Source organism: Cheilinus undulatus, linkage group 12 (genome assembly GCF_018320785.1).
Source record: "Cheilinus undulatus linkage group 12, ASM1832078v1, whole genome shotgun sequence".
Lineage (NCBI taxonomy): Eukaryota > Metazoa > Chordata > Actinopteri > Labriformes > Labridae > Cheilinus > Cheilinus undulatus.
The window spans coordinates 34,286,506-34,307,587 of NC_054876.1; the positions used below are offsets into that span (position 1 = coordinate 34,286,506).

At 37.3% G+C, this 21,082-nt stretch overlaps 1 protein-coding gene across 1 annotated transcript in view; it reads right to left on the reverse strand.

Annotated features, from left to right (window-relative positions):
• The window catches only part of nrxn2a (neurexin 2a), a 266,470-nt gene that overhangs the window by 162,584 nt on the left and 82,804 nt on the right, over positions 1-21,082 (reverse strand). The window contains exons 4-6 of the mRNA XM_041801644.1: positions 20,340-20,369; positions 20,078-20,089; positions 8,466-8,767 (exon numbers count right to left, since the gene is read on the reverse strand). Coding sequence (XP_041657578.1) covers positions 8,466-8,767; positions 20,078-20,089; positions 20,340-20,369 — 344 coding nt within the window. The remainder of the gene's footprint in view (positions 1-8,465; positions 8,768-20,077; positions 20,090-20,339; positions 20,370-21,082) is intronic.

Consider the following 21,082-nt stretch of genomic DNA (forward strand, 5'->3'; position numbering starts at 1 on the left):
AATGTGATGGGAAGGATCCACTGAGATTTGGTGCGACTCAGCGGTGTCATTTCTTTCCTGCAGATTTTTTAAGATGCTTCTCTGAGGTTAGAAAATAACATTCAGCTCTGTTTGAATTGATTCATTGTGTTGAGTCTCAACACATAGATGCACTTCCAAATACGTGCCAAGTGCATTGGCAGACTGAGGCACAGCAGACAAAGGCAAATTTAAGACAAAACAAAAAACAGGCCGTCACAGGGAAGAAAATGTTCCAAAAAAATTCATTAAGCACAAATTTGACATTTCAACAATGATGAGATGAGGTTTATCAGAAGATGATGTCACAGATAAGTCATAGCGGGACTGTGTGGAAGTCAGAGAGCTGTTGTCTGGTTTGTGTAGTGCTGTATGCTAAAACTACTTTTAAAGCAATTTAAATTTCCTGTGTCAGCATTAAAAGAGACACATTTAGGGCCTTTTTTGATGAAAAGATGGGCTGGGCAAAGCTAAATATGAGACATCACTGACATTGGTTTTACTTATTTATAAAGCCTTAGCAGGCACAATGCTACACTATATAATAATCCAATTTTATAATCAATATGCAAAAAGTAACTGGATGTTGCTTTAAGCTCCTGGGCAAATACTTCACCTGGATAAATTGCTTTCAGCTTCTCTGCTACATTAACATGGAATCCTTTAAAACAAACATTTAAATTGCAAATACTTGGTGGTGCAGAGGTTATGGTGGTTAGGTCAAACCCCTATGTACGTGGGCGACCCAGGTCTCAGGACTCTATCCTCTGTCCTCCTCTAATAAAGGCATGAAAAAGCCCAAATAATATATATTTAAAATTGCAAATACTTGCTCCTATAGATCAGTTCAAAACTACGACAACTTTTCATTTTAAATTATGGCGATGGTTATCTTTTTATTGTTTTGTTTAATGCCTGTTTTTTGTTTAATTCAACAACATAGAAAATAAGGGCATGCCCTCAATGAATCTTTGAGACTAAACAAAAGTTGAATAAATGAATTTCCAGCTAAGTAGCTGCTACTTTCTCGTCATGTGTTGCGTTGTTTAAACAGAAAATGATCTAAAACAAGGTGTGCTCAGCAGCAAAGATTACAGGTTCCTATCTTGAGGAAATTAGAAAAGAACCTGTGCCTTAAACCAGTGGTTTTCAACCTTTTTTTGCCCAAGACCGTATCCAGATTCATACAGATAACCTCTCTTAAAAATATTAAAGTAACTTAAGTTGTACAGTTGTATGGTAATAATATATAGCTGCACAAATTCCCACAGCAAAATCGTCTATGGTGCTGTACTTTATGAGAAAGATGCACTGAAAAGGTGGACATAAAAGTTTACAATGCACATCAGAGCTTGCTCCAGTGATAAAGGATTCACATTAAAATCTTATACATAACTGTCACTCATATAAGCGCCACTAAAAGTATAGCCATAGATATCTATACCATCTGTCTAGCACTTGTTTATGCACACATTAGAGCTCAACCAAGGATTCCAGCAGAGAAGATAAGTAAATAAATGTTTACAGCTGACCTTTATTTGATGTTAGGCATAGAGGAGATTTATCAACATACACTATATTGCCAAAAGTATTAGCTCACCTGCCTTGACTCGCATATGAACTTAAGCGACATCCCATTCTTTATCCATAGAGTTTAATATGACGTCGGTCCACCCTTTGCAGCTATAACAGCTTCAACTCTTCTGGGAAGGCTTTCCACAAAGTTTAGGAGTGTGTTTAAGGGAGTTTTTGACCATCCTTCCAGAAGTGCATTTGTGAGGTCACACACTGATGTTGGCCGAGAAGGCCTGGCTCTCAGTCTCCACTCTATTTCATCCCAAAGGTGTTCTGTTGGGTTGAGGTCAGGACTCTGTGCAGGCCAGTCAAGTTCATCCACACCAAACTCTCTCATTCATGTCTTTATGGACCTTGATTTGTGCACTGGTGCACAGTCATGTTGGAACAGGAAAGGGCCATCCCCAAACTGTTCCCACAAAGTTGGGAGCATGGAATTGTCCAAAATCTCTTGGTATGCTGAAGCATTCAGAGTTCCTTTCACTGGAACTAAGGGGCCAAGCCCATCTCCTGAAAAACAACCCCACACCATAATCCTCCCTCCACCAAACTTTACACTTGGCACAATGCTGTCAGACAAGTACCGATCTCCTGGTAACCGCCAAAACCAGACTCGTCCATCAGATTGCTAGAACGATTTGTCACTCCAGAAATCGTGTCTCCACTGCTCTAGAGTCCAGTGACAGCAGACTTTACACCACTGCATCCGACACTTTGCATCGCACTTGGTGATATATGGCTTGGATGCAGCTGCTCGGCCATGGAAGCCCATTCCATGAAGCTCTCTACACACTGTTCTTGTGCTAATCTGAAGGTCACATGAAGTTTGGAGGTCTGTAGCGATTGACTCTGCAGAAAGTTGGCGACCTCTGCTCACTATGCGCCTCAGCATCCGCTGACCTCGCTCTGTCATTTTCCATGGCCTACCGCTTCGTGGCTGAGTTGCTGTCATTCCCAATCACTTCCACTTTGTTATAATACCACTGACAGTTGACTGTGGAATATTTAGGAGCAAGGAAATTTCACCACTGGACTTACTGCACAAGTGGCATACTATCACAGTACCACGCTGGAATTCACTGAGCTCCTGAGAGTGACCCATTCTTTCACAAATGTTTGTAGAAACAGTCTGCATGCCTAGGTGCTTGATTTTATTCACCTGTGGCCATGGAAGTGATTGGAACACCTGATTTAAATTATTTAGATGACTGAGTAAATATTTTTTTCAATATAGTGTATGTCAAATCCTATCCATTTGTCTATAGATTTGAGTTATTTATGATCAAATTATGAATGAAGTTAGACTTTTGTTCCTCATGCAGAAGTTTTCACCATGTGTTTTTATTGTTTCTGATGGAGTGGGAACGTCTCAGTCGAATATAACTGATGAAGGGAGACAAGTCTAAAAAGCTGACTTAAGCTCAGTCTATTAAAGAATAAAAACAAAAATCAGCCATGAAAATAACAGTATGTCAGCCAAAATGTGTGCTTAGTTCTTAAAAGGGAATGACAGCTGATGCTCAGGTTGGTTTGAATACTGTTACTCCCCAAAAAATCCTCATGTATAAACAAACAACTTAATCCTATCACTTTGCACACTGTGCTTGGGTTTGTACCTGGATTGTGCTTTAGGATGGCAAAATTTAGAGGGGTACGCCCCAAAATGCTGTGCACCATGCGTTTCATACTAGTCTAGGTGTGCCATGGGGATTTGTACAACCATACATTTAATACATAACTGTACAACAACTTAAATCAATGCAACACTTTTAAAGAGGCAATTTCGCATAAATATGGATATGGTGTACCTTAAATTTTGGCTTGATCTTGGGTGTGTCTTGGGCTAAAAAGGCTATATAATGTCTATTACATGACGCCAGGAGGAGGCATCAGGGGTGAACAGGGCATAAATATTCAGAGGTTGTCATGCCATCTTTCTCCATACATTTCCTGTCCTACTATGGTTGTCTGTACAATCAAATTAGCCAAAAGTAAACTTAAAATTCATATTATCACAAAACTGCTAATTTGCTGAGGTGATTAAGTTGACAGGAGAGTAAATGTGACAAGTTCTAATTAAAATGTGACCAGATGAGTTATAATGTCCATAAAAAGATGCAGCTTAAAGCCAATATGGGGATCAATAAGAAGTCATTCCTCATTTAAAGCATGCAGCAAGCTTAAATGATGAATTTTCATCAGGCTTTCCACATTATTGTCCTCAGATCAAGGGTTTGTTGTGTTATGTGCAGCTCCTTCCTCTTGGCCAGGGTCTCCAGTCCCTTTTGGGTTCCTTGTTTTATCTTTTAAGTATTTTGGGGGAAGATAATTATAAATAAAGGATGTGGATGTAATTCATTAAATCTGTTTTGCATCCTCCCTTTATTTGTTTTTGGTCTCCTATTTTTATACCTCCCCACCAGTGATAACCAGGGCCAGAAGCATCATGTTTTCAGATTGTCTGTCCGTTTGTTTGACTCTCCATCCATCCTTCCTTCCTTGCAGCCCATTCTCGTGAACATTATAGTTCAAAAAGGCTTTAAAGGTTTTTCTCTGAACCAACAAATGTCCTCTCTGGTTTAAGTCTTATTGGATTAGATTTTAGAGATTATAGGTCAAAGGTCATGGTCATTAAGCCTCAAAACCACCCCCTGCTTGTAAAGAGGATATTTTAAGAATGCTTTCATGGCTTTCTTCATACTTTGCACAAATATCTACTCCTACTCATGGCTTTGAGGTAGAAGGTCATAGTCACTGTGACCTCAAATCTTGTAAGCACAATATTTCAATAACATTTGGAGGGATCTTTGTCCAACAAAGATCCCTCCAAACGTTATTGAAATATTGTTTGGAGGGATCTTTGTCCAACAAGGCACAAACCTACATTTGGACTTGAAAATGAGCAGTTTCAATTTTGGAGGAGAAAGTTTATTATCTAATGCATCAATTTGACCCCCATACACTAAACTAGTTCTGTAATCTAATGTGTATTACAAACCATAAACCTATACCATTAAAGACAGAAGATTTCCACCAATCACACCACCGCAGTCACTACTTGAAAAAACTGAGAAGCAACCTGATCACATAAACTTGTGACTAACACTCAAGACGGTGAAAAATGGACTAAAATCAAATATGGATTTCAAAAATAACCTTGAAATAGTGACATGCGGTAAGTCAACCAGTTAAGCAACGTTCCTAAAATTATTCATATCAGGGAATCATGGTATTATAGGCAGGATATCTGTATCCACAGATTTTGGCATTTGCAGAATTTGCAGAATTGGAGTGATTTTGGTAGGCCGGCCAGTCCTGGGAAGGTTCACCACTGTTCCAAGCTTTCTCGATTTTTGCATAATGGCTCTCGTCGTGGTTCACTGGAGTCTGAAAGCCTTAGAAACAACTTGTGACCCTTTCAAGACTAATAACTATTGATGACTTTAGTTCTTATCTGTTCTTCAATTTTTTTAGATGCTGGTGTGATGTGTTGCTTTTTGAGATCTTTTAGCTCTAACCCTTAACAAATAAACACAGACAAGATCAGGTAAGTAAATGATTTTCCATAACCACCTGGTGTAAAAATATGTTATTATTGGTGATCAAAACTTCAGATTCATGCTTGCTTTATTTATTTAATTAATTTTAAAAAATTGTTAATATTATTATTATTATTATTATTATTATTATTATTATTATTAATAATAATAATATCTATTTTTTATTATTATTTTATTTTATTTGTATTTAATTTTTATTTTTTTTATTTGTTTTTTCTTTAAATATGTGAATGTGTATTATTATTGTTATTGTTGTTACTATTTTTATTATTATTGTTATCATTTTGTTAAATTATTATTATTATTATTATTTATTATATTATTCCTTTTATGGATATAAATATTTGTGTGTAGTGTTATGAGGTCACATATATGCATTCTATTTATTTCTGTTTTGCTATTCTGGCTGGTTATTGGGAAGGGGTATTGTGTGTTGTGTTCAAAACTTCAACATTTTAATAAAATGTGTTTAAAAAAAACAACTTCAATTTCAGTTGGGTTTTTTTGTGTGTTTTAATGCGGATTAAAAAAAAGCCCAATGTAAGATAACAGCAGAGAAAAATTAACATTCAGACATGTTCACTGCCTTAGTTGGCCATCCGACCAACAATGAATTTACTGATGCACCAAAGTTTTAAAACTCTCCACAGACCAGCAAAAATTGACAATTATCTGCAGCCACATTCATTTCACACATTTCCTTTAATATCAAAACCAATAATTGGTGGAGCTTGAAGGTGCGGTGGGAAGGGAGTAATTATAGAAAGACCGCAGTTAAGAGCACCAGTAGGGTAACATTTAATGTTACAGATACATTGTAGCAGTCTGTAAATTAGTTAGGGACCTCAGCACTAAGCTTCATCCAGTGGACAAAATTAATGAATAAGAAAACCTCAGGGTCGTGTTGTTTGAGTACAGTACAGTAGGTACAGCAACACAATTTGGGACAAGTGCAATGGCCTGAGTCATTATAAGAAAGCTCTCCTATTTCCTGCATGAGCGCCCAGATATTTCTGCAAAGGCGTGTATGTGGTTAAATCCTCAAAAATGTTTATATTTTGTTAAAGAGAAGTTGGTCAGAGCCTGCATGACAACATCAAGGACAATTTTCATTCTATAAGGGTAGAAAAAAGCCCAGGCAGTGCAGGGTATATGAATATAATAGGTATTGCTTTATGAGTTGAGCCTCTCTTTTATTAAGGCAAAAAGACCTTCACAGCAATATGATGGGAAAATGCACATTACCTGATTATAAAAGACTCACAATTTCCAACAAAGCAATCTACCTCATGAAAAGAGGGTAGTGACCTGATATGAGAATGCAATATGCTTCAGTATGTGGAAAATGGGAAAATGAGAGCATGAATATTAAAGATTCTACAAAACTTGAACCGCCATTGTTCAATATAACTGTGCTACATGTATGTTAACCCCCTTGTAGATGATGCAGACCTGGCTAGTGTGTACATTGTTGAGCCCATCTTAATCCAAGTTTGACTAATGCTTGCCTTTTCATATCATGCATGTATCATAAACATACTGTATCTCAAAGTATATTATATTGTAATGTATAATTTCATATCCAAAGATTTATGAAATTGTATTATTTTGTGTCTTAAGATGTACTGTATTTTATTGCATCATAGTTTAATATCTTAGTGTGGTGTATTGTATCATATGTTTTTTCAAAGTTTGTCATATCAAAAGCCTATCATATCATAACATACTGTATTATCAAAGCATATCCTAGATCACATCTTTCCTCACAGTGTATCTATTGTATTTTATTTTGTCTCAACTTTCTTAGTGTTTTATATCGCATCATCAATTTCAAACATTATACAATAGATGCATATCCATTGGTTTGTGTCTCAAATGTATTTATGTATTGGAATGAAATGAATCTGACGTATTGTATTGTATGCTATGGTATGGTATGGTATCTGACGTATCGTATCGAATCTGACAATTTTTATCGAATCTGACATATCTGACATAACGTATTTAATGTATCAAATCCTATTAAATCGTTCCTCAATGTGTATGGCATTCTATTGCCTTATACGGTATAATATTTCAAAGTGTGACATATCATATTGTATCTGACGTATCACATCCTATCAAATTGTTCCTCAAATTGTACGGCATTGTATCACCTCAATTATCATAATATCTCAAAGTGTGTTGTACTATATCATATTGCATTTAACTATATCATATCATACAATATTGTGTGCTTCACAGTGACCTAGGGGTGAGTGTTGTTTCCTCACAACAAGAAGGTTCATGATTTGCTTCCCTAATCAGGACCTTTCTTTGCAGAGTTTGCAGGTTCTCCCCATGAATGCGTGGTTTTTCTCAGGGTACTCCAGCTTCCTCCCAGCAAAGCCATGCTCATTATGTTAACTGATTACTCTAAATTGGCCGTAGGTGTGAATATGAGTGTACCTGGTTGTCTGTCTCTTTATGTCAGCCCTGCGATTTACTGGTGACCAGTCCAAGGTGTACCCTGCATCTCGCCCAATGACAACCGGGATAGGCTTCAGTCCCCCTAAACCCCCGATGGCATAAAAGGTGTGAAAAATGTATGGATGGATTTTCCAAGACGTACTGTAGGTGGGCCATGAGAGGTCATTAAGGAACTAAAAATAATAGAAATTAGACTTAGTTCCTGATTTTAAGAATTCATCAGTCTTCTGAGACATTAATGCTACTTAGAAAGAGCTTTCTGCACCATAAAGTATGTTTAAACAGATATACTGTATATTAGAAAACAAAATGTAAGTGACATCGTAGATGCCTGGTTAAAACAAAAGAAATGGCTCTGGCTCAGTAAATGTACTCTGTGACCCCAGAAACACTTTCTGAGTAATGTTAATGTATCTAAAACCAAGGCGTTTGCATTGGACTTCCCTGTTTATGAAACCAAAAGTAGAAAAAAAGGTAAATATTGAATTCTCATGTTATGGTTGTACAAAGCTTTTGGTGGGCCCAAGAAAATTTCAAGGTCTTGTATTGGGCCGTGGTATACTGCTGTTTGGGAAGGGCTTGTATCTTATCTGACATCAAAGTGTATCATATTATGCTGTAACTCAAACTATACTGAATTGCATCAAATGCTGTCTTATCAGAAAGATTACTATATCTTATCTCAAAGTCTAAGATATTGCATTTTACCATACTGTATATGTCAAAACAATTTATCAAAGTGTATCTTACAGTATCACTGTATCACATCTTGAAGCGTATCGTATCACGTTGTATCAAAATTACATTAGAATACCTGGATCTGATTTGTTAATTTTTACATACCTGGCGACGGTTGCGTGTCACTTGAACATCATGCCACACGTAGTCATTGAATTTCCCGGTGGCGGGCTCTACCAGGGCCTCAAATGCTCCAGAGCCCAGGTTGATGACGAGCCACAGAGCTCCGTTCCTCAGTGACAGGTTGACGTAGTCGGCAGACCTCCCTGTGTGAAGCAGAAGGCCGTTCCTCTGCAGAGTGCGGAAGGACAGCGTGATCTCGTCCAAACTGCTCTGAATGGGAGTCATGGACAGGTTGTAGCTGAAGAACTCATTGCCTTTGAAGGTGGCCATGGACTCCTCATGCCCTGAGAGGGGAGACATATATTAGATCTCTGTTTCAAGCATAGGTTTGCTTACAGCACAGTGTTGTGTATTTCATCTACTCTGCTGAGATGTTGAGGTGTGAGTTAATCAAGACTAGACAAAGTAAAAAAGTACAAAAAAATTCTTAGATGACAAACATTTCACTCTAACCAATTAATAAATTACATCGTACCTTATATTTATGTGTGAAATTATTCAAATATGCTGCAAACACCTGTAAACTCTAAATGTTACACATAATTATATGCATAACTTGTAGAGTTTTTTCATGCATAATTTTAACAGTGCATAATTATAGGACCTGCATGTTATACAGGTCCTATATTTATGCATATAGTTTGCACATAGATTAAGTTGATATTCTAAAATACCTTAAAAAGAGCCACACAAAAGGCCTAAGGAAGCTTACACCTCTAAAGCACAAAACTTCCCAAAAACAAATAGACATTATTTTATTGCATATCAACAATGTTGCTGTAAATACTCTTGGCACACTGAATCATCAGTTGGAATAAAGAAGAAATAACCATTTAAATGATGTTAATTTGCTCTTTTTCTATATTTCATTTCTTTTCATTATACTGAGTAAAGACTGACTGAAGTGTATTCAAAACTTGTCTTAAAAGCTTTGAGCAATACCTTTCATACAGTTCTGATTTTGTTGTTTTTAATATTTCATGATTTGTGAGCAGTAAAAACATCTAAAATGTCCAGCTTTACCTTCAGGGTGACATGTAAAAAAAAAAATGTATATATATCATTTGTCACGTATGGCTAGACATTTAATTCATAGCCTCAGTCTAAAGGACTTCTATCAAGCGTGTTAAAATGTGCTGTCAAATCCCAAACGTTTAGCCCAACTGGTCCAATAATAGCAGTTCTCATTTTAACTTAAAGCTCTTGTGAGAAATGTTTGGTTTGTGCTGATTTATACCCATGTTTACAAAAAAGCACCTCTTATTATTTAGTGATTTTGAAATGGTGGAAAAAGTCTCAATGTTTCCTTTAGACTGGATCTTTGAGACACACTAGATCTGGATGATTAAGCAGGACTGAGTCCACACCACACACCTGCCATTTTTAGTAACACTTTCATAGTGGGGATTCTGCAGACATGAGATCTCATAGAAACTTGTGATCAAATGTGATTTTAGAAGAAAATAAGGCAGAGTAAACAGTCTGCTTACAGGTTAAAAAAAAAAAAAAAAAAAAAAAAAAAAAAAAGCTTGTCCTCCATGAAAACATTCAAGCCAGTGTAGCACATGCAGCTTTGTTTGTAAGCTAGATAATGAAGCCACATAAGTAACTGCGCTACATAGCTAAAGGAGCTAATGCTAGACTCACAAAGATGCTACGTTAAGCTACGTAAACTACATGTGAATGTTATCTGTGTAGCTAAGTTAGCTTTAGCTAAGTCTGTTAAAGCTTTATAGATCATGGAGGTATAAAGCTAACATAGCTAATCGGCAACATAGCTAACTTAGCTATGTTAATAAAGCTAAGCTCACAAAGCAACTATGTATGCTACTACTACATTTGAATGTTATCCACATAGCTAAGTTAGCTTTTGCTAAGTTTGCTGAAGCTTACTTAGCTTTAGATCATGGAACAAAGTAGCTAATGTAGCAACATTACCTACGTAGCTAAAACTAGCCTCACAAAGCACATATGTAAGCTACATAGGTATGCTATTTATGCTGCTGTATTAGCTTTATTTATATTTGCTAAAGCTCATGTTGCTAAAGATAACTCAGCTACATTGGCTTATGAAGTTATATGCACCTATGTTAGCTTCAGCTATAGCAAACGAAGCTAGAGTGAGCCACAGTTTGTGTTACTCCTTCCTAAATGGGTCTATTCAGAATTTAATCCCAAATTTGACCCCTGACCTTCTCTCTGTTTTATCTATGAATTGTTCCTTTGTAATATGTGCAATGTGGTTATTTTAATGAATGTTACTGTCAGACTTTGTTTATGAATAAAGCTGAATAAAAAATATATCTAAAACTGGAAATATGTTGTACCTGTCTGAGATATACGGGGTCTCAGATGAACACTCTGTAAGACCTGCCTGAGGTCTGCAGCCAGACCCTTCACAATTTTTTTGCCCAAGCAGGCTTAAAAATTCTGCACTGTACTGTACATATCACTCTTTGAATATTTGAAAATCTACACTAAAGTCTGGGTCAATAGCAGTCAGTTAATTACTTAATCTGACACCTACCCCGCTGTAACAGTTTCAGGCATAAAAAATTACTGTTTTGGAAATAAATAGTCACTTTTGGCCTTGATTATTCTTGTAGCTAATCCAATCCACGTTAAATGTGGTTGATTTCATAACCAGCTAAAATTTCTCACAGGAGCTTTAAGGTGAAAAACAAAGCTGTTTTATTAGGGTTTAATCTTTTTCTCATCTTTCCTTCCTCTTCTGACCTTTTTCCTTTCTTTCTTTCATTCCTCCCTGTCTTTCAATATTTCATTTTACAACTATAAACAATGTTTCTATGAATTATTGCACCTTACAAATACAGCATAGATACAGTAGAAAGCTGGAAAGATACAGTACATTGACGGAAAGTTAGTAACATAGATTTACACAAAAATCTGACTCAGAAACCTGTACAATACAAATTTTCACAATGAATTCAAGAATAAACAAAGCCACTTCAAAGCAGTAATATGTATCAATATTGTAAAAATATACATTGAAAGCAGTGTTTATATAGCAAACCTTGAACGCCATGGAGGGTAAAGGCGCAGCTTTGTGTGTTCTGATTGTGGCGTTGTGGGATTTCACTCTGCCTGACTTTAAACTGAATAATAAACACACTGTTTACTATGTTGCTTGGAAATTCAGGGTCAAGGCTTCTCAACACTAAGCCATTGTTCGACACTGAACCAAAGATTAATTTCAGCTGCTGTATAAGAAAGGTCTTGAACTGATGAATGGTCTGTTTGAAGTCAGTACGTACACCTCTTCCTTTGCTTGTTTGTCAGATTCAGCCCTGAAGCTACTGAGCAAGCTGTTTCAAGCTGGACGGATAAGCTGTCCCTTAAGCCCGTGTTTGCTTGTACAGTAAGTGTCTGCTCCTGAACTCCGGGGCCAATTTAAGCCAGCAGGATCAGTGGTCCCTATTAGTCTCTATTGTCTGAGTGCTGTACTACACTACTGAGAGGACAGGATCTCGTTAGGCTACAGTTGTTCATCCTCAATGTGAAGTCCAGCATTTGACTGATGTTGTGGGTAAAGTGTGGACCTGAGTGCAGGTGCAGTTGATGTAGAACATGTCACTGTTGAGTAAAATGGGATAATAAAAAGCTTTTGAGGCCTAATTTAAAGGAACATGAGTGCTTATATATCCCATCAACAACCTCACTGGCACAGGTAATCTAATATCTAACCTTAAGAGAGATTAGTCTTCATATGAAGGGGATTTTAATCATATTCTCTGCACATCCTCTGCAATTATCTCTGTCATTACCAGCTTTCTGTAATGAAGACGTCACCAGCAGATGACCCTGAAGCCCCTGTGAAGGCCTTTGAGGGATCAATGGAAGAGCGTGGGCGGCTGGAAATGCAGTGAGCCATATCCCTGCTAAAGAGGGAGGTGCAGCATTGTGCAGGAAGCAGGGTAGCAAGCTGGGAAAAGGACGCTATTGGCTGTTTTTTGGTCTAAAACAAAAGAAGAATTTGGTGCAACCTTCACTGTAGATTTCTAGCTCTAAATGCATGGTGCAGCTAACCAGGGGCATCAACCTTCTACCTGTGCTGCAGCTATAAGACTACTGTATACCGCCAGCAGAAAAAGAAAGCTCAGCAGAATATAAAAGCAGCAACTATCTCTATATCTCTCCTGCTTCTCCTTATTGTCACATATAGCTGCTTTTCCTGCACCTCCCCCTCCTGTCATCGTCCAATCTTCTATCTCTTCTCACCCTATGCTTTGAATCCATTAAAGGTCCCTCTGAATTCAGAATCCTATTGAATCTTTCAATCTCTGCTCCTTGCCAGTCCAATGAAGTGTGCTGCTTAAAAATATTAAGGGCCTTAAGCTTCCTATTGATCATGTAAGCCTTAAAATTGCTAATACTGCCCCTATGCCACATCTGCAAAGGCAGCACTTGTAGCTAAGCATTAATTGCTGTCGCAACATGATCAATTAAACGCTGTAGAGGAGGAAAGCTGCCATCAGGTTGGATAATATCATCTGCAACTACCTCCTTGTAGCCCACCTGTTCTAATCTATCTCTTAAAATTACACTTTGCTGCAGTGGCTGCACCAACATATGGATTGCTCATTAATTTAAAGTTTATATATGATTAATTTCAAAGTTGTCCAAAAGCCTGAGGCACAGATGGCGCCTCATCTCCTGTTTGGGGGAGGGAGGGGTCGAGGACTAAGTTGTCAGAGAAATCTAAGTCAGGCGTTCACAGTGTGCGCTGGGGGCAACAGTTTAAGATTGGCCAGGAGGCACGGCCATGTATTAGCGTGGTAGGGGTGAGAATTGCAAGGTTGTGATGATGAGATGATGATATGTTACGATTTATAATACGATACGATACAATACCTTCCTATTCAAGATGATACAATACGATATGTTACAATAAAATACAATACAATCCAATTCGATAAGTTATGGTGCAGTACAACATGATAAGATAAGATAAAATACAATAAGATATGGTACAATATAATAGGATATGATAAGTTACAGTATGGTACAATACAATATGATACAATAAAATATATTATACCATAGTAGACCATATGATACAAACTTCAGCTATTTTTGGGTTCTGAAAGTAGTGACATATTCAGGTAAAAAAAATAAAGTTTAAAATCTCACAGAGAAAAGAGGGCAGCATGGATTAAAAGTCTATCTAAAGCCTGGAGGAAAGCTGTCAGACAATGCTTACATACGGTCTGTTTCCATCTAGCAGTCCGGTATTATCCAGTAAAAGTCGTCACGGTTTGTCACGATAAACCTTGATTTTGCTTGTGTTTCTAATGCTTAGGTCCATTGAGCCTTGCTCATCACAGTGGGAACCCTGTCTCTTATTAGAGACTTGGGCCTTTTGGCTAACCCAGGGGTGTTCAAACTTTTTCCACTGAGGGCCACATACAGAAAATTTCAAGGATGGTGGGGCCACTTTCATATACCTCCCCTTTATGACATCAAAGTAATTCAATCCAGTCCAATTTAGGTAAAGATGCACTAAGGGATTTGATATGCTTTAAAGTTAAGTCACGAAAAAAGTACATTGATGAACTGTTGTGTCAAATGTTTGTTTACAGAAGTAGCACCGTAGCCTTGCCTAGTGCTAAAAGTAAAACACACGCTAATCCAAATAAATTCATACTGTCTTCACAAACTATTTTTTTCTGTTTTCTAATTGACAGATGAAAACACAGTGGCTAACAGTGTATCAACGTTTCCATTTAAGCATGTTTATAAATAAGTAAATAATAAATATGTTTATTTATGACAAAAAGAGGGAGAAAAGCTGTTTAAGAGGTAAAGGGTAGGGATAATACTTAAGTAGAAGTTTTCTGACGATAAAAGCAGCATGCAGGTCTACATAGAGCTTTAATGTAGTAACTTTCTTCCATTCCCATTATTTCCTATCTGCTGTTGTCACTTCCTGCCCCCACATTTGTGTGCCATGAGGACCAGGTAACTGCAAACAACCTATAGCAGGGTATTTTAAGTAGAATATGACATGATACAATACTGTACAATATGATAATATACAGCAATTTGCTCTTGACTGATGTATTAGACAGTTGTTTTAATAGAACACTCATTCATTTCATAAGCATAGCCTGCAGGAGTCATACAGCAGTAATGCTGTGAGTTAAAATGAAACCTTTAAAGTCTTGTTTTTAAAATTGCCATATCCATATTTGACACCTGCAATTCAATAATGGTACCACACAAGTCAGGACAATATACTGCTGTATGGATGCTTTTCTCTCATTAGTAGTAAGGAGTCTATAATGACATCTGTGCCTGCTATACAAAGCCATTTAGACTGTCTTTGTGAGCACTCTCTGAGACAAAGGCACAAACACAAGAAGCCACCTCTTGCATTTCTAAAGTGCTTCTAAAAGCTTTTCATTTATTCATATTGTAACAGTGGGATTCTCCCTGGCAAATGACACCAGTGGTGTAAATTTTGTTTGAAAATTATTTTTGGTCAGGTAAATACAGATCACATCAGACAGCTCTCTTGGGTTTCCCCCTCAGGCTAAAGCTGGAACATTGTCAAACATTTGTCCAATATTAAAACGCTAAATAAAACTTTGATGTCTCGTGTATTTCCCACAACATAATGTGCAGTACTTTGTTACTAATTGTAGCGAGTATTGCTTGGAGGCTTTTTCATATAAACGTTAATTCCTCAATCAATTAAGGGCTTTTCCTCCTTTTTGATGAATATAATAGGGAAAGTACATTTACATTTCCTTATAGAGCACATTTTGGTTGGCCTTTAGGACACACTTGCTGTAAGTTACTAAATATTTGATAAAGCAGTGTTATTGTAATACAGCAGACAATGCTAATCATAACTGAGGCAGTGGCTCCGTTGTTCTGTGGGAAGAGAGTAGGCGCAGTAATTGAACATTATCTTTTCGCCTGGTAAAGACTGATTACTACATGACCAAGTTTGTCCCAAAGCGAGTAACCAAAGAATCCTGACCATAATCTATAATGTCACAGTCATGTAAAGCCCCCGGCAGCACCATTTATAGTGACGGAGAGAGAGAGAGAGAGTGCTGTTACCACCCTGAGAAGTGTTCACTTAAGCCTTTTCATCTACTGTAAATGACCTCAATATGAGCGTTATCAGTCCAACAGCAGAAAATGAATGTGAGAACACCCAGGATAACCCCCCACTTGGTGTTTCATCCTCACCAATTTATGTTCCAGAGGAGTGTGAAAAACATGAATCAAAGATAGTATACTATTTTAGTTTACATCTGCAGGCTGTTCTGTTAGAATACTATCACACAGTGATTACATATACAGCTCTGGAGAATATTAAGAGACCACTCCAATATACTTAAGCATCTCTGTTTGCATGGAAACCATTCTTTTCAAGTGTCTGATGAATTTCAGGCCAGGTACAGCTCTCGCTCTCTAATAAGAGACTAATTTGATGATCACTACGAGTGGAATCACCCAGCAGCAAAGACTGATGGAGCGCATGCCAAGACACATGAATACTGTAATTAGAAATCTGCTTTATCCCACCAAATATTGATTTCTCAACTCTTCATGAGTAAATAATTAGGATTCTTTCAGTTGTTTAGAACTGAATAGGAACCAGAGGAGGTACTGTTTTTATTTAAACAGGGAACTCAGGCATTTTAAGTGAAAATTAAAAATAGATGATGGGTTCAGTGCACCAAGTTGTCATCTCCTTTTAATATTCATTAAACAAGTCAAACTGATCAATTTGTGTGGGAAGATCAAGACATTCCTTGGTTAAAGGGCAGCAACCAAATGAGAAGACCTTTAACTTTTGCCAAGCAGGTCATTCAAAGCTTTTCTTTTGTTGGTTTTTCTAAAATGTTCCACTGGACACAGCTCTCTGCGCCCAAGACACTCATTTTTATTGGCAGCAAATCATTTTGTTTCAATAGATTTTCCTCTAATGTGATTGGACAACTGAGCCGAAGGCTGAAAGTGGCTTTACATCTGGGTATAATGTCGCATTCGACTTAGTTATGAGCAACTTAAAGTTTAACTCAGTGCTCCAGCTGGTTTTAAGGTCTGTTTAAGTTAAGCTTGGGTGTAACTTTAGGATGGAGCAGGTGTAAGTTTAAATGCGGGACAGCTGTTGGGAATTAATGGGTACAGAAGACATTTAGTAGGGCTGGGTAATTAATCCAGATTGATTAGATCAAACTGCAACATGGCCAGCAGCAAATTAAAGATCGCAGAAGTTGCAACATTTCTCTAAATGTGTCAAAATACCAGTTTAATATATTCATTGTTTGCAGCAGTAGAGATCTTTTGTTCATTATGCAAACATTCAAGAGTCAGTTCTTTTAGAAATGTTTAACAGGATCATTTTTCCTTTTCTTTCCTTTTCTTTATTAAAACAAGTGAAATAAAAATGATAATTCCCTTCAACAAAGCCACTGATTACAAATTTGCAGTATGACCAATTAAAATTGCACTTAGATATTTTTGTAATCGTTCTGCCCTTGGCCATTCTATCAAATACTGATGAATTTAGTGTTAGTTCACAGTCATAGCCCCCAGCCACAATCAGCTGATAGCCCCCACAGCCAATCACGGCTCTTTCTCTTATCACAGCAGTGTCTTTAAATGATGTACTTCTCAGTAAACTCCGCTTGCATTAATGCTGATGCACCATACTGCTGCTGCCGGCAAAGCTTCACCTCCTCCACCCCAGCCGCCTCCTTTACAGCTCAAAGCTTGGTGCACCCTCATATTCACATTCATGCTACTATGGATTAATTGCTTCTGAAATAATTTCATTGTTTTTAATATACATTGTCATGACTGTATCTATCCATATGGGGGTTTCTAACTATGCACTCCCTGGAAGTCAAAGCATGCAGCTTGATGAACTCAGGAATCATATTTAGAGCAGAGCCTTCCGCACTGTAGATCCATTTTGCAATACAAAATTGTTAAATGTATGATGAGAGTGTTCCTGACTGAATGTAGGTTATAATATAGAATGATCTATTGCTTGAATTTGTTGGGAAAAAAAAAAAACATTAGATGAGGAACCTAATTATAATCGCATATAAAATCGCAATCACAATATTGGGGGAAAAAAATCTCAATTTAATTATTTTTGGAAATTGTCCAGCTCTAGTTAGTAAAAGTCTAAATTGACTTGTACACTACAATTATCATCAATCAACACACTTTACAAGAGTTATTTTTTCTCTGTTAATTTACCTGGAGTGGAGGCACTCAATATCACAAACTTTTCAGTACTGCAGACCCTCTAGTGCAGCGATACTCAACATGTGGCTCTTAATTTGAAATATTATTCCCCCAGAAAACGTTAAAAAAGGAAACTTTGACCTCAAAAATTATCCATTGCAAGTCACATTAATTAGTTTGTTTCCCACACTTAAACAGTTGGCTTTAATTGTCAGCCTTTATTTTTGTTTGTATATTTTCATTGCCCTTATTTGCAATTTTTTTTGCCACTTTTAATCAATTTTTACTGCTTTAAGACCACTTCAGTCACTTCTTTTTGCCACTTTTATCCAGTATTTGCCCTTTTTCCCCAGTTTTTGACTTTTATCCTGTTTTTTGCTTTTTTTTTTGCCATTTTCCATCCATTTAAGCTGCCTTTTGCCACTGTTTTTCCCATTTTTTGCTACTCTTTGCTGCTTTTTGCCCATTTAAGCTGCCTTTTGCCCATTCACCCCCCTTTTGCTGCCTGTTGCCCATTTTAGTCAATTTTCACTCAATAATTGTCATGTTTTTGCCACTTTTTGACCATTTTTGCCACCTGTAACTTATTATTGTGTAACTTTTTACCCAGTTTTTGACATTTTATGCCCTTTCGCCACTTTTTCTCCACTTTTTGTCACTTTTCATCCAGTTTTGGCATTTTGTGCCTACTTTGCCACTGTTCACCACTTAGATTGTGTCTCTTGCAATGTTTTTTTTTTTTTTTTTTTTTTTTTAACAATTTGGCTCTTTGGTTGAGAAGGGTTGAGTAACGCTGCTCTAGTGTCTAGCATGAAGGTCTTGAAGAGAACAGTGCTGAACTAAGAAGCTATCTAAGCCTCTTTAACATAGAAAAGCTCCTCATGTGTCACAAACATGCTTCTGAATGAAATGCTGATGTACTATTAACTGAATATAATTTGTGGGGTAAGTGACAGAGCAATGATTTGCCATTCTGCCCATTACCCCTTCAATAACCATTGGTGACATCACCAAGACTTTTTTCATGTTCATATGCAGTCGGCATATAAAACAGATAAAGCAGATTATGATTATGGCACTAGTTTTGCTAGCCTATTATAGCCATTATTTGTTATCATCAAACTAAGAAACCATCAAAAACACCCTGGTCCAACTTTGGGAAATCAGGTAGAAAATAATACATCTGTGACCACAGATAGGAACTTGTTTTCATTGCATTTTTAGTGATTTCTATATCCTGCAATAAAAAATAAAAAGAGAAAATTATTTTGAGGTTAGGAGAAATGACTTTGCAATAAAACAAAGGTCTTTACACAAACCAAAGACCATAAAGAGAAGAACCATAGAGGGTTACATTTGTATAGTGGTGTCTTAATTTTCCAGAGCAGAGCACTTTTTAGTGTAAATGAAAAAAGGATCTTATAAGGAATGATTGCAGTTTCTTTGAACTAGAGAGAAAAGTCACTACAAAAGGAGGTGTAACAGCAGTCAAACAAAGTGGGATTATTTTCTAGAAAAACGCCTACAATGTGTTCATTCTGTCAAAACTCAACCAGGACACATTTCATCTCTAGATAATAATCTACGTTACATGCACTTGAAGAGGAAACATGAAAACAAGCACAGTGTATTTTTGTTGTTATTAATATATTGTCAGTGTGGGCCATCAAAGCGTAGATTCAGAAAACACTGATCACCATGGAGACAGGACGGTGACTTTTATCTCAATCTCAGAAAACACAAAGGATGAAAACAGCAGACTTCATGTAGGTCAGAAACACCCAGTTTTTCTTCATCAAAAATGCCCTTTTTTCTGCAGATGTTTTGCCAAATATTGACTAAGATGAATGTTTGATTCCCAAGATTTACTTTCTATAATGTTTTGAGCTTGATTTTAATCATTTGGGGCTGAAACACAAGGAAAACACAGGAGCATCTCTCCTACAACAAAACTCTTAGTGAAACATGTCTGCGGTGTAAAAATGTGTGCCATCATTAGTCTGAAATCCATTTCCCTGAATCAGTGCTTATATGAATATTCAGCACATCAGTACCTCTGCAATGTAGGAATCATTTGAAATGATGTTTTTTGCAACTCACTGATCAGTGATCATAAACAACCGGATGATCATACATTTGAGAAATCAGTACCATCCCATTATAAATTCTGTATGCAGCATTGAGATTGAATAAATGTAAAGGAAACTGTTTTTTTATTATTCTTATTTGACAGAAAAAGTCAAGAACTTTTGCATACCTAAGGGAGATCTTTGTCCTGAGCTCCAGTCTTTTTAAATTCTCTATACCTTTTAATTTCCTTTGAAAACACCATGAAACCATGAGCATAGATGCATTACCTTGGCGTAAAACTGCAGAGGTCAAAGATGAAGTTCCAGTAGCGCAGTCAGTGGTCAGGACAAGGGTTTGACGGACAAAAATTGAGTGAGTAGTGAGCATAACATGACAGGAAGCAAAAAACGAATAGGCAAGAATGTGAGAAAAGAGGAGAGGAAATATTAGTGCAGCACAGTTAACTCAAATGAATTCAGGGGGGGCGGAGGGAGGGGGATGTTGTGATACGGTGGCTGGGAAGGAAAGCAAAACCAATAGACCCCATACCTTGGCGGTTTAACATCAGGTGCGCCAGACCTTGAGGGAAAGAACAGAAAAAAGGATACGGAAAACAGGAAGTTCATAAAGAGGTTCGGGAGAACAAAAGCATTGTCACAATGTTGGACTGCAGTTTGTGACAGACATCCTGGGGAAGGTACGGATGTCGAAGGTTGAACTCAAAGAGAAAGAGGGATTTGAACTGAAAACAGACAAACATCTCAAGGGAGGAGAGGGGAGGCAAGGAGAGAAAAAAACATCTGGATCGCCGCAACCCTGTGATTGCTCACACAGATGCTTTTTTCTGAATGGAACACGTACTGTATGTTTACTTGATGCAGACAGTGTTCGAGATGTGTCTGATAACACAAATCCTGCTCTGTAGTGTCGACGATTACATGTGGTTATGATCTCTCACAAGGTTCTGCAGGCTTATCCGCTCGTTTCCACACACTGATATTTGCATGTAAGTGCTAACTCCAGATGAGCCTGTTTAACATTCTATATGGGAGTGTTTTATAAAAGGGCAGCAGTGACACCGTTTCTCATCCATTAAATCATAAGCAACCATCACTGAGAGTCACCGAGGATTCAGTCTAATGGAGTTCAGCAGGTTAAGGAGGAGGGACACTGATACAACCACAGAACAAACATCATGAAACAGGTCAGCCATTAACCATCTACTAATCTTTTAATTCCAACAAGAAAAAAATACCACATCCCACTCCCGTTTCCTGTCACACAGAAGCAGA